The 13,868-nt window shown below is 50.3% G+C and overlaps 1 protein-coding gene across 8 annotated transcripts in view; it reads left to right on the top strand.

The window, feature by feature from the left end:
• Nucleotides 1–13,868, top strand: part of UXS1 (UDP-glucuronate decarboxylase 1) — a 57,093-nt gene that overhangs the window by 32,545 nt on the left and 10,680 nt on the right. For all 8 annotated transcript variants that reach the window (XM_081593554.1, XM_081593555.1, XM_081593550.1 and 5 more), the window contains 4 exons: nt 5,922–6,026; nt 8,281–8,340; nt 9,914–10,035; nt 13,623–13,742. In XM_081593554.1, the coding sequence (XP_081449680.1) occupies nt 5,922–6,026; nt 8,281–8,340; nt 9,914–10,035; nt 13,623–13,742 (407 nt within the window). The remainder of the gene's footprint in view (nt 1–5,921; nt 6,027–8,280; nt 8,341–9,913; nt 10,036–13,622; nt 13,743–13,868) is intronic.

The following is a 13,868-nucleotide window of genomic DNA, read 5'->3' as shown; positions in this document are numbered from 1 at the left end:
CACAGGGGTTGCGACAGAGGCCTCTGCATTGTCAGGGTTAGAGGATTGGGAAAGAAAGTTGTTGCTTTGGAAGGAATTGTAATCACTGAAATAACTTAATCAGATTGTCTATGGCTTTAAAAGAATTCTGGATTTTACCCACCACAGCGTTTTAAGTTTCTGATGTTGAATCCACCCTGCAGATTGGCTCTGGAAGCAGTAAAGTGAACTATTCTCCCCCCACCCCACCCCCCAGCCCATTCAGGACATGGGAGATTTCTGAGAAGCCAGAGCCAGTGGTTTGTTGGGGTGGACGCCAGGCCGTCGGGACGGTGGTCGCTGAGCTGTGGCCCGGGACGGCTCCTTGGATGCAGGCAGGCGTCTGTCCCAGGAGAGGGCCCTAGGGACAGGACAGCGGGCGGTGACCAAGCTCTCAGAGCTAATCAGATGCTCCTGAAAGGAGGGGGAGCCCCTCGAAGAAGAGCTGGAAGAGGAAGGAGCTATCTTCATGGGCGGGTGGACTTCGGGTTTCTGATCTGACCGATTGGGAGCCTGGAGGAGTGAGGAGCCAGGAGGGAGCCCCTCCTGTCCTCACAGCTGGGAGATGAGCAGACTGATGGCCAGCAGCCTTCTCCGCTCCTGCAGGGGATGGAGGGCCCAGGGCACACTGCCCCCAGGGATCCCCAGGTGGTGCTGGACACAGAACCCCGACTGGGCAGAAGTGAGTGGGAGCTGCCCGGGGGCTGAGACAGTGTGGACGGGCTGTAAGTCCCAGCCTCAGCTCTGGGGGTCGGGGTCCCTTGTGTTAAGTCTCCCCTCCGGGAGCCCCATGAGGGGGATTCTCAGTGACAGGTTTCCAGCAAGGGGCGAGGGGGCAGGAGGAACGTGCCCTCCTAAAAATCCACCCAGGGCACTCAATTCTCTCCTGAAGACTCCTCAAGGGAGGCCTCCCCCCACAGCCTGACCAACATGGAGGGATGCCCCCAGCCCAGGCTCACAATGAGGAGACCCCATCCTGGGACCCCCTCCCCCCACCTCACTCCCCTTTCCCCTCAGTGGAGACCCCGAGGACAACAGGTGCGCTAGAGGAATCCCAGGGCCCCAGGCCTAGGTAAGGAAGAGTCTCTAGGGAAACCCAGGGACAACCAGGAAGACCACACCAAGGTCCCAGGGGATCAGCCTCTGACCCTGAGGGCTACAGGGCAGCGAGCGCAGCTTGTGTCCAGCCTGTTTATCCCCACTGTTCCTGGTGCATGGTGCATGTCCACAGTACAGACTTGGTCTAAAGAGGCAAAGCCAACATCAGACCTGGAGCAGATGTAGCAGGGACATGGAGTTACCAGAATGGCTGTTTAAATACCTCTGATCCATGTGCAGAGGACACGGATGGGTAAAGTGGAGTCTGCAGAGATGGGAGGGTCATGGGGGCTGAGAGATAGAATGTCATGGTCAAGAGGTTAAGAGTCTGGCTTTCTACGCAGGGGACACAGGTTTAATCCCTGATCTGGGGAGCTCCCACATGCTGCAGAGCAGCTAAGTCCGAGCAGCCACAAAGACCAGAAATAAATTACTAAAAGGCCAGAAGTAATTAAAAATAAACAAAATTTTTAAAAGTTACATAGAAGAGAATCTTAATTTTTTCTCTCCTTTTAAAAGATGGTTCTTTCCTAGTGATAAAAGTAATACACAGATGCTACAGAACATTTGGAAAAGTATAAAAAAGAAAATAGAAAATTAATCCTCATATCCAAAAACGCTCTCTCTGTTCTTATTAACATCTAATCATTTCTTTAAATGTGATCTTTTTAGATTAAATGGATGGTTAATAGGCAATATAAATTATATGGCTGGATTTTTTTTAAAAAAATTAAAAAGAAATTCCTTAAAAAGTCTTCCTCTTGCCTCTGTCTGCCACCTCACTCCAGGAGACTGCTCTTAACATTCGCTCATCTGCGGTTTCCTTCTGTGACCCAGTTAACACAAGCAGGTATTCGTGATTCTTTCCCACGGTAGAAAAAATAGCATTTTTTGTGTTGCTCTGAATTTTTTTCCCCTTGCTTTTTGTATCCTGGTCATCTTTCTGTATCATTCATGCAGTGCTACTTCATTATTATTTTATTATTATTTTCATTTTTTGGCACTTAGTCGTGTTCTGTTGTGCAGATGCACCAGGTCTTTTTACAGAGACATGTCTGCCCCACACTGTGCTGTTAGCATCTCCCCATGGCATGAACATAGCACAGCTTCGTTACCCCATGCTGCTGGGGGTGGGGCTTGTTTGCCGCACCTGGACGTCCAGGAAGTGGATGTGGCTTGGGAAGTGCCCAGTACAGATGTGAGGTCACTGCTGTCGTCACCCTGGGATGTGTCTGGGCTCCTGACATGTGTAGCCTATGACTCCCCAGAGCTTCCCTGAGAGCTTGTCCCCCTGCTTCATGGGCAGCATGTTTGCAGAGAAGGAAACAGGCAGAGAAGCCCTCGTGTCTGGGGAGCTGGGTCCTGGCCTTGATGGTGCCCTGGGAGGACATCCAGGAGCCCAGAGCCACGGATGGGTGATAGTAGTGACCCCGATATGCACTGCTATGTCCTGGGCACTGTTGTCACCTCTTTGTGGTGGACACTGTTAGTTCTCTGAACATGTGTGTCGGGTGGGCTGTTAGCCCTGGGTGCTGAGCCCTTTCTGTTAGTGCCTTGTACCAGGCGGAGGAATCCAAGGGGAGACCTGGTTGGGGAGGGGGCGGTGGTGTCAACACCTGACTACCCCTGCCCCGCCCCCTGCAACCCTGCCAGGTGATGGTAAGAGGTGGGACCGAAAACAGCATTTGCTGAGAGCTTTGGGTCAGTGTTTCTGTGGGCATTTGAAGAGTGCCCCTCAGATTGGAATGTTTCTGTAGAGTTATATTCAATAGTTTAGAAATTTTCCCACTTCCAGTGATGGTGCAAGTGTAAGCATTGAACGCATAGGCTTTGGAGCTCAGAGACCCTCCATGTAACATGGAATTCCTCCAGGGAAGCCAGCCCGTTGGGTGCCGCCTGTTATCGTGGGGGGTGGGGTATGCCAGCTGGTGGTGTGATCCGGGGCTGGGCCAGACCTCAAGCAGGCAGCCTCCCCTTGGCATTAAGTCAGTATTATTTGATACGAAGTCAAGGCACAATCCCACTCTTGATTTTCCATGCCAAGAGAAATTTGGTCTTTACACTTTGAAAAGTTCTGTATCTTCTGAAGCCCTGTTTTCCATCACAGATGCTGGTGTCGGGGAGCAGTGGTCAGGCTGTGTGTGCCACGTGGCCACGAGTGGCCATGACACGGCAGAGGTTTGACATAGGTCATGCAGGGAACCTGGTTAAAAAAACATTGTAAAAAGGAAAATACTGCAGGAAAATGTAAATATTCCGTCTCTCTCTCTGTGGATTTCCCCTTGGGTTGAAGATAGCACTTGATTTTTATTTTGGTATGGATTCTGAGCAGTAATTTTGAATTATCTCAAGAGCTGTTAGTTTTGAGCGCTTTTTCTTTCTGTATCTATGTCTCATGTGTGCAGAATTCATTCATTTGGGGTTAGACTGCCTGGGTTTTCAGAATTCACAGGAGGGCCAGTGTGCTGTGGCCACCCCACCCTGGGCCCGTCTTCCTTCCAGCATAAAAATAACATGTCCACAGCCTGCCAAGAACACTACTTTGAACCTATTTAAGGAAATTATGTGAGAAAGGAGAACTCGAGTTGGTTTTACTGTTTTAATCACTCTTTAACTTGAGCTCTTTCAGGCTCATTTCTCAAGGCTCCTGTTTTCCCAGCTGCGGTTCCGGCATGCAGCCTTGTTCACGGGACAGGGTGGCGGGAGAGTCACTTGGTGGCTGGCAGCCAGCACGGACGGATCGCCACGCCGGTCGCCCTCCCCTGGCTCAGGGGTTTGAACACCATGCTTGTTTTGGGTGCAGTGTGCCATGCAGTGGGCAGGCTCTGAGCGTTTTTTCCTGGGTGGTGAGAGTTCACCTTGGTTATTAATGCTTTGTGGTATCTTTCTAGCACTTCTCATGACTAATTTTTTATGCTTGTTCTGAAGTTTCCCCCACTGTCCTGCCCGTAATTCCTTCCAGGAGACTGTCAGTGACTGGCGAGGGCACTGGGGCCTTACTGTTATAGGCAGGATGTGTCCCCGTAGGAAGGAGACACTGCTTAAGGCAACATGAAGTCTAGTGTTACAGGGCGTGCCTTAGCCCTCCCAGGAGGGGAGAGGGGGGCAGTCATTTGCTCATTGGGTCATCTGTCCAGGGACACTGCGTGGCTCTCACCTCTTGGCTACTGTAAGTAATGCTGCCATGCATGTGGGAGCATGAGTATCTCTTTGAGACTCTGTTTTTTCATTCCCTTGGCTGTAATCCCAGGAGTGAAATGTCTTATCCTATGATGACTCCATTTCTAATATTCTGAGGGAATGCCCCACTGTTCCCATGGTGGCTGCAGCATTTACATTCCCACCAGCCATGCACAAGGGCTCCAGTTTCTCCACATCCTTGAAGACAGTGTCTGTTATTTTTTTGGGGGGGTTTTGGTAGTAGACATCCTGAGGCAGTACCTCAGTGTGGTCTTGATTTGCATGTTTCTGATAAGTGACATGGAGCATTTTTTCATACACTTATTAGCCATTTGTGTATCATCATTGGAGAAATGTATCAATATATTCAGTGTTTGCATCTTTTAAGTTGGTTGATTTTGTGTTATTGTTCATTTTAAGAGTTCTTTAGGTATTCTGAATATTAGCTTATCACATATAATTTGCAAGTATTTTCTCCCATACTTTGTTGATGGTGTCCTTTGATCCTGGCAGAATGTTTGACATAGTCTCATTTGTCTATTTTTGCTCTGTTTCCTTTACTTTTGGTGTCAAATTCAAGAAATCTTTCCTAAATTCGGTGTCATGCAGCTTTTTCCCTGTGTTTTCTTCTGGGAGTTTTATTCCTTTAAGTCTTGTGTTTAGGCTCTTAGTCTGTTTCGAGTTGGTTTTCGTGTGTGGTATAAGATCAGGGTCCAGTCTCATTCTTTTGCATGTGGATGTGCAGTTTTCCCAACACCATTTGTCAAAGAGACTATCCTTTCTCCACTGTATGGCTCAGCACCCTTGTCAGAGATCGTGTGATCATACACAGAGGGTTTATTTGTGAGCTGTCTACTCTGATCATTTGGTCTCTATGTCTTCATACCAGTAACACACCCTTTTGTTACTGTAGCTTTGTGTTGTGTTTTGAAATCAGAAAATGTGAGTCCTTCAACTATGCACTTTTTCAAAGTTATCTTGGCTAGTTGGACACCCTTGAGTTTCCGTATGAATGTTGTTTTCAATTTTTATTTATTCAATGATTTTTGGGGTCGAGGGCACAGATACTAAAGCATTACCTCTGTGCCAGGGGAGTCATGTGGGATCCAGATGTTTTCGCTATTCGTGGCTCTAAAACCACCTCTACATCGGTGTTTATATGCAGGATAAGTAGAAACAGAGCAAAAGCTCTCTCATCTCCCACACTTTCCTACCCTTTGTGTCAGATTTGTTTTTATAAACTTAAAATGTTGTTCATTTTGATATTCATGCTTCTCTCCGTGTCTGAGAACTCAATCTGCCTTCCAATCTGAGCACTTCATCCAGATAGATCTTCTCAGGGAGCAGTCCACTCGGCGATCAGACCGATTCTAGGTAGAGGGGAACAGGCCACATGAGGGGCCCCGGCACGCTGTTGTTCCAGACGATCAGACTTTGTTTCTGTTTAAAGTTCTTCAAGACGCACACATAAACTAGTTTCTAAGAAGAATAAAAGGTGATGAGTAGAATTTCGGTGAAAGATACATGAGCACCGTTTTCACACGGTCCAATTCTGGGAGGTCCGCGTCTTCCAGTGTTTCTCCTGGAAGTAACAGGTGTGTTTTGCCTCCCGCCACCCCTCACAGTGGACCAGATCTACCACCTGGCCTCTCCTGCCTCGCCTCCCAACTACATGTACAACCCCATCAAGACATTGAAGACCAACACCATCGGGACACTGAACATGCTGGGTGAGTCAGTCCCTCATCCTGCAGGCCGTCAGGGTGCCGGGACCAGGCGTTGGATCCTGACAGCTCTGTTCTTCAGTCCCCCTTCCCCATACATGCTCTCAGGGTGACTGGATTTGCCATCACAGCTCATCATGGGGGTCCATCACAGTGGGACTCGGTCTGCACTGCCTCAGTGACATCCCAAGCCTTCCAAGTGGCCGCCTGCCCCTCCTGCACTTCCCCTGCTTGTGGCATGTGTGCCTTGGGGCTGGAAGGGGCGCCGTAGGCTCTGATGTGAGGTGGGGCCTGGGCTGGGCCCACAGGGTTGGGGATGGGAGAGCCTCCTCATGGGGTTGAGGAAACTGAGCTCCAGACTGACTGCAGGCCTCACCCTGGAAGTGGAAGGTGAGTGTGAGGACCACCACAGGTGGCCGTGTTTGAGCCCACAGACAAATCTAGAGCATGGACCACGTGCACATGAGTGGTTGAGGTCAGAGGCACTTCTGTTCCCATGGGTTTAAAAACCAAGGGTTTTGATTAGGTGTGAAATGAAGAGAGGAACCGCTTCTTTAAATGTCAAGTGAAAAGTCAATTTAATTATGGAATATTTAAAGCAGATTCTGTAACTGGGTTTGGGAAACAGCCCTGCATTTCAATTTGAGAAAAGGGCAGCAGGGAGGGGAGCGCGGTCTCTTAGATAAAACCTTCAGGGCAGCAGGCTCTGCGGGAAGTGAAGGACGCTTTCTCTAACTCAGAGAGGGCACTGGTGTCCTGACTGTCAGGTGCATGTGGTGGAGACGCCCCTGTTCTTATTACTGCACGCACCTGCCCCCAACTCTCTCCAGCCCCCCACCCCGCCTCCACGTGGAGCTGGAGGCAGTGCAGAAACAGCTACAATGCTCACGATGTTTAGAAAGATGACCTTCCTCCCACCTGTTACAGGATGCTCCCTCCTGTCCGCTGACAGGGGTAGGTCAGATGAGGTTACACTCGGGGACTTGGCGACCATGGGGGATGGGGAGGTTCCCACAGCTGATGGCCTGAAATGCCCTTAGAGCAGGGGCCCCCCAGGTACCCGGTCCATGAGCCGTTAGGAACCGGGCCGCACAGCAGGAGGTGAGCAGTGAGTGAAGCTTCATCTGTATTTACAGCCACTCCCCATCACTCACATTTCCGCCTGAGCTCTGCCTCCTATCAGGTCAGGGGCAGCATTAGATTCTCATAGGAGCACAAACCCCACTGTGAACTGCACATGCAAGGAACCTAGGTTGAGAGCCCCTTATAAGACTGTGCTGGCTATTAATCTCAGGTGGAGCTGAGGTGATGCTGCTAGTGCCGGGGAGCAGCTGCAGTTAACAGAGTATCACTGGCAGAGAGGTCTGACTGCAGAGACCAGAATAAATCAGCTGCAGACTCATGTCAGAGCCCTGCCAGTGAGTGGCAAGTGACAGCTAAGCTGCATCTGGCGAAGTGTGTAATTATTTTACTATATATCACAGTGTAATAATAATAGAAATAAAGTGCACAATATATGTAATGTGCTCGAATTGTCCCCAAACCATCCCCCCACCCCCTCCACGTCTTTGGAATAATTGTTTTCCATTAAACTGGCCCCTGGTGCCAAAAAGGTTGGGGACTGCTGTCTTAGAGCTTGATCTGAGCACGGCAGGTGGCAATACTCTAGTCCATTCTTGCTGGGAGGGGTGAAGGCGAGAAGGGGTCAGAGCTAGACACGGACATGGCCAGTTGCTTTGGAGAAGATCCTGCTAAAGCTGGACCTCAAAGGAAAGCGGGAGTGGGGCAGAGGTGCCTGAACAGGAGATGGTCTTGGGCATAGTTGGAGGTGCCCAGGGCATGTGGGTAGCAGAGAATAGAAGGCTGACCATCAAGGGAGAGAGTGGCAGCCAGGGTTTGAAGGACCTTGCCCTCTGTCTACGGGGGTGGGGGTAGTTACCTGATAGAGTGCTGGTTGCTACGTTCAGGTGAAGGAATCTTTATAAAATTCCCCGAGTCATACCTTATAATAAAGCCCACAGACCGTGTGTTTGGCCCTGTTTACAGTTACACATGTCCAGCTAACTGCTGTGTTTCTGGGAGTTCGTTTATGCTTTTCTTACAGTTTGAATTTAGATTCCAAAGTAGATGCAGTAAGAAAGGATAACTTATAATGCACGGATGACCAGATACCTTTTATACTAAAACATTCCTTAAATTGGCTGTACGCTTGTGTTTTCCTTGTTCCTTGAAGCTGACAGTGTCCTACATGTTTCCGCAGGGCTGGCAAAGCGAGTTGGGGCCCGTCTACTCCTGGCCTCCACCTCAGAGGTGTACGGAGGTGAGTGGGTATCACTCCAGCCCCCTGGACAGCTGGCTTCTGTCACAGCAGCGGGGAGAAGGGACCAGTGAGTCTAGACTCGTTTCCAAAAGGCCCGCCTGGCTGTTTCTCTCCAGCAGGTAGCGGCCAAGGGGTTCCCTCCTCTGGGTGAGATGAGCCTTTTTCTTCTGCTGAAGGACCTCTCCCCACCAGGACTGGGTTATGTCACCTTGCCAATGAGCAGCGGCCACTTAAAAATCCACAGAAGTGTCTTTGCTCCAGAGGCACCTCAGGAGTCAGATCATGGAGGCTTTGCTGGTTTAGCCAGAGGGTTTGCTCTTTAGTGAAAGCAGCCCCCCTACCCCTTCCACTCTCCAAACCCAGGAAGCTCAGGGGTCAGGAGACAAATGGTGGGGAGACAAACATGTGCTGGTTGCCTCTGCTGTTTTAGGGTAGGTTCTGAGAGAGCCTTAAGTAGGTGGAGCTAGAAAACCCTGGCACCTGCTTTGCCCTCCCTGCCCCAAACCTTGAGGATGTGAGCGTTCAGAGGGGGCTGAGGCCCCCGTCCATCAGGGGCTCCTGCCCCAGCCCTGCCCACAGGCGCAGGGTTCTGGAGAACCACTTAGTGGATGCAGCAGAAGCCAGATGCTAATGCAATGTGATTTTCTCCAGGCATTGCTATCACGGCTGGGAAGTGAGAGGGCAATGTGGGAAGAGATGCCTTTTAGAAAAATAAATAAGGAAACCAAGTGAAAAAAATCATGGAAGCTGCAGTTCTGATGACGCAGCTCTGCTCTTTGCCTCCATTGGCAAGGCAGAGCACCCCACAACTCTGAAGTCCAGGCAGCGCCTTCCTCCCACCAGCTCCAAGAAGGGTTATTGCGGGGTTGGGGACCTTGTGTCCCCGTGCTTCCCTTCTCTGGACTCTGCAGAGCTTGGCAGGTCCCCACGCAGTACCAGGAGGCCCTTTGTATCATGTGTCCCAGAAGCAGCGAGGCTGTGTCCTTGTTTCTGTCTCAGTGCCCTGATGGTCCCTATCCTGCCCCGGACGTCTTTTCCACGACCCCCTACTACCCTCACTTAGCATCTCGCCTCTGACGTCAGCTTGTGAGTGATGTTGGGGTGACTCTCAGAGGTCCCTGGGTCTGCTGCAACAGTGGTGCCTGTAGACACCCCCATCTGGTGTGCCGGCCCCCCCAATGCTGAAAGGGGGACGGATTTGAGATCACGTGTCCCCTGCACCCTCACTGTTGCAGCAGCAAAGTGGCTTTGTGAGGGGGTGAAGCTGGGTCGTGAACCTCTGGCATTTCCACCCCACCGGTGCCAGCCGAGGAGCAGGTGTCTGTGCCCACCGCTTTCTGTTGGTCCTCTGCGGTGTTCAGGGCCTCTCTGTGGGTGTCCAGCCTGCCCCGCCCTTAGCAGAAATCCCGAGTCCCCTCTGATAGGTGTCTCTCCAGGTGAGATGCTTATCCTGGTCTTTCCCAAACTCCCTTTTGCATCATCGTTATCCATTGTCTGTAAAACATGTGAACTTGAACAAAGGGAGGTTCTGAAAGCACTTCCTCTTCCACCACCACCCCCCACCCTCCCGCAGACCCTGAAGTCCACCCACAAACTGAGGATTACTGGGGCCACGTGAATCCCATAGGACCCCGAGCCTGCTATGACGAAGGGAAGCGAGTCGCCGAGACCATGTGCTATGCCTACATGAAGCAGGTATCAGGGGCTGGCGGTGTAGACAGGTCACTGTGCTGGATCGAGTACAGTTGACCGTGGTTGACCCTGTCCACAGATGGGTTCCCCGGTTCCCCACTGTCGTAAATTAACGGTGCTGTCAGCAGCCTTTACCATGTCTCTTTTTTAAAAAATGATTTCTGGGGATGAAGCCTTGGGTTTTGAAGACCCTGGCGTGGCTGGATCAGCTTTATGACCAACCTCCCACCAGCAGTTAATAGTAAGTGCTTCAGTTTTCCCAAGGCCTCCAGGTTGGTGGACACTTTTTTTTTTTTTAACTTCTCTTTCTGTTATCTTGTGGGTATACTTCAATTTTGCTTTCACATGGGCATCTTCAGGGATTGTTATTCACCCTCTGAGTCCCTGCCTCCTTAGTCACCCCATGCTGCGGCCTGGGCTGCCCATGGATCTTTCTGTGTTATGGATTTGCTCACTCCCAGCTGAGGGGTGGGGGTCTGGGTTCCCACCTGGCTTCCCGCTGTCTGCCCTGGGCCGTGAGCTATTGCTCACAGGCCCTGTCCCGCCCATCTGAAGGCTGTGCAGACACCAATGAGATGTCCAGATGGGGCCCCAGCCAGGCCATCCATTGTGCTTGATCAGTTCTGGGGTTCTCACTGACATACTCTTTACTGGAGGGACATGTAGGTAGATGACTGTGGCCAGGTGCTTTCAGGACAGGCCTCTGTGACAGAGAGGCCTCTCTGTGTCTCGGACTGAGAGACGAGACCTCTGAGACTGAGAGCTCTGAGGACTGAGAGACTAGCCGGAATCCACTGCTTCCCACTGGCCGTCTGTTTTACACATGGTAGTGTAGTTATGTTAGTGCTACCTGTATTATTTTTGAGCCCAGAATATTTTGACACCAAAAGTTAAAATGGTCTCTGAGGAACACCCTCTGAGTATGTTGGTGCCTAAGAACACTAACTCGAGCATGTGAGGGGACATAATTACACTTCATTGTGTGATAAGTTTGTAGACTGTAGGCTGTTTTCTTTTGTGTTCAGTCTATGGGAGTATTTCTTGACTTTTATGGAGCTAAATAAAGATGGTGCACAAATAGGACATTTTTGTTGAACTTTCAGTTTTTGTTAAAAAATTAATAGTGTAACTTAATGTTGTAAGTGTACATATTAAGGTATGAGCTCATAATTGAGGGTATTTAGTAGCAGCATAGCCAACATTTATTGAGCACTGACTGTATGCCAGGACCTGTGGCCCACGCACAGGTCTTGAGAGAGTTACACTCTTTTGAAAATCTGTACAGTAATGTACCCACTGGGAGTCCTTTGTGTGGTAGCCCTCGGGAGGTGTCACTCTCTGCCCAGTGCATCTGCCGCAGATGCCGCCTGCCGGGCTGCCCACTGGGAACCCCAGCAAATGATGTTGCCTGTGTGCAGAAGTCACGTGGTGGTCAGGGTGACAGTGGGCATCCCCCTGGGGACAGTGTACAGACTGTTCCCTGTCATGGTGTCCAGTCTAGGAGTTTCCCGTGGACACAGGCTCAGCAGTTTTTGTGACACTGGGGTCTGGGCCAACAGGGACAAGTAACCTGTGGGTTCCTGTCAACACACCTGCCCCAGGACTCGTGTCTGCCCAGGTGAGCAGTGCATCTGGGATGTCTGGAAATGTACCCTGCAAGGCGTGCCCTGTGGGCCTGGGGGCATGTGTGGGTCTCCACTCTCCACAGCTCTCACCTGCTCCTGGTGGGGGCCCTTCGGTCCAGGAGACACATGTCTATTGTCTGATGGATGATGGATTGCTCTAAGAGTTCACTGATTCAGAGTAGGTGATAGAATCAGTTATCACTGACAAAGCAGCCTGTGAAATTAATACTTTGTAGAAGGCTTTTGGAGTTTAAAAAATACATACTTTCCTGATTACATGTTTGAAAGTGTGTTTTCCCCAATTACAGAAGTAATAGATGTTTACTGTAATGAAAATAGAAACGTTGGAAACAGCGTGCAGAAGAGAGTGAAGGTCTGCATCCCCATCATGTGGGACTCCCATTGCTGTGACCAGTGTTATGTGTGTATCTTCTCAGTCCAGTTGCCCAGTCGTGTCCGACTCTTTGCGACCCCATGAACCGCAGCACGCCAGGCCTCCCTGTCCATCACCAACTCCCAGAGTCCACCCAAACCCATGTCCATCGAGTCGGTGATGCCATCCAACCATCTCATCCTCTATCGTCCCCTTCTCCTCCTGCCCTCAATCTTTCCCAGCATCAGGGTCTTTTCCAATGAGTCAGTTCTTCGCATCAGGTGGCCAAAGTATTGGAGTTTCAGCTTCAGCATCAGTCCTTCCAGTGACTATTCAGGACTGATTTCCTTTAGGATGGACTGGTTGGATCTCCTTGCAGTCCAGGGGACTCTCAAGAGTCTTCTCTAACACCACAGTTCTAAAGCATCAATTCTTCGGTGTTCAGCTTTCTTTATGGTCCAACTCTCACATCCATACATGACCACTGGAAAAACCATAGCCTTGACTAGATGGACCTTTGTTGACAATGTCTCTGCTTTTCAATATACTGTTTAGGTTGGTCATAACTTTCCTTCCAAGGAGTAAACGTCTTTTAATTTCATGGCTGCAGTCACCATCTGCAGTGATTTTGGAGCCCCCCAAAAATAAAATCTGCCACTTTTCCACTGTTTCTCCATCTATTTCCCATGAAGTGATGGGACCAGATGGCGTGATCTTAGTTTTCTGAATGTTGAGTTTTAAGCCAACTTTTTCACTCTCTTCTTTCACTTTCATCAAAAAAACTCTTTAGTTCTTCTTCACTTTCTGCCATAAGGGTGGTGTCATCTGCACATCTGAGGTTATTGATATTTCTCCCAGCAATCTTGATTCCAGCTTGTGCTTCTTTCAGCCCAGCATTTCTCATGATGTACTCTGCATATAAGTTAAATAAGCAGGGTGACGATATACAGCCTTGATGTACTCCTTTTCCTATCTGGAGCCAGTCTGTTGTTCCATGTCCAGTTCTAACTGTTGCTTCCTGACCTGCATACAGGTTTCTCAAGAGGCAGGTCAGGTGTCTCTTCTCAGGCATTGAGCTAATCGCCTGTATCAGGTGCTAGGTGGTCTGGTTTTTCACTAAACAGATGAGTTTTTCAGCAGAATAGAAGGGGATGTAGGTACAATGTGGTCCTTCCCCAGGACAAAGTGCTGTCTTACGTTCCTTCAAATCAGCTATTAAACATTCACTGACATTTAAATCTCTGTTGAGTGATCAATTTATACAAAACTATGTGAAAGAGATTGGGAAAGAGATGCATAGCATGATGCTTGTTGAGAAAATAAGCAAAAAATGTACACCCATCATTTCCTCCTACCCCGATTAACTGCCTCTTGGGTTTCTGCAGTGTGTTCACGCCAGGGCCTCCTGGCGGTGGGATCCGGGGCTCCTGTGAGTTTGGGGTGACTCTGCAGACTCCATGCTTGATTACAGAGCACACACACATCCCGTGTGTGCAGGGCAAGGCCCCTGCATCCGGAAGGAGCAGTCACGGGCACGTCAATGGTGTATCCTTCGTCTGTGGGGCACGGGGCTCACATTCTCTCTGTTGCAGGAGGGCGTGGAGGTGCGCGTGGCCAGGATCTTCAACACCTTTGGGCCCCGAATGCACATGAACGATGGCCGGGTGGTCAGCAACTTCATCCTGCAGGCGCTGCAGGGGGAGCCGCTCACGGTGCGTGGCCAGTGGGCGGGTGTGGGGATGTTGTCTGGGGGGCTCAGGGTAAGGGCGTCCCATCCAAGGGAGCTGGCCCTGACTCCCATGTCCCTGCTACCCTTGGAGGGAGGGAGAGAGCGAGCT

Source organism: Giraffa tippelskirchi, chromosome 4 (genome assembly GCF_054371585.1).
Source record: "Giraffa tippelskirchi isolate mGirTip1 chromosome 4, T2T-mGirTip1v1.2.pri, whole genome shotgun sequence".
In the NCBI taxonomy this organism is placed as follows: Eukaryota; Metazoa; Chordata; class Mammalia; order Artiodactyla; family Giraffidae; genus Giraffa; species Giraffa tippelskirchi.
This window is presented reverse-complemented; position numbering and strand designations above follow the sequence as displayed.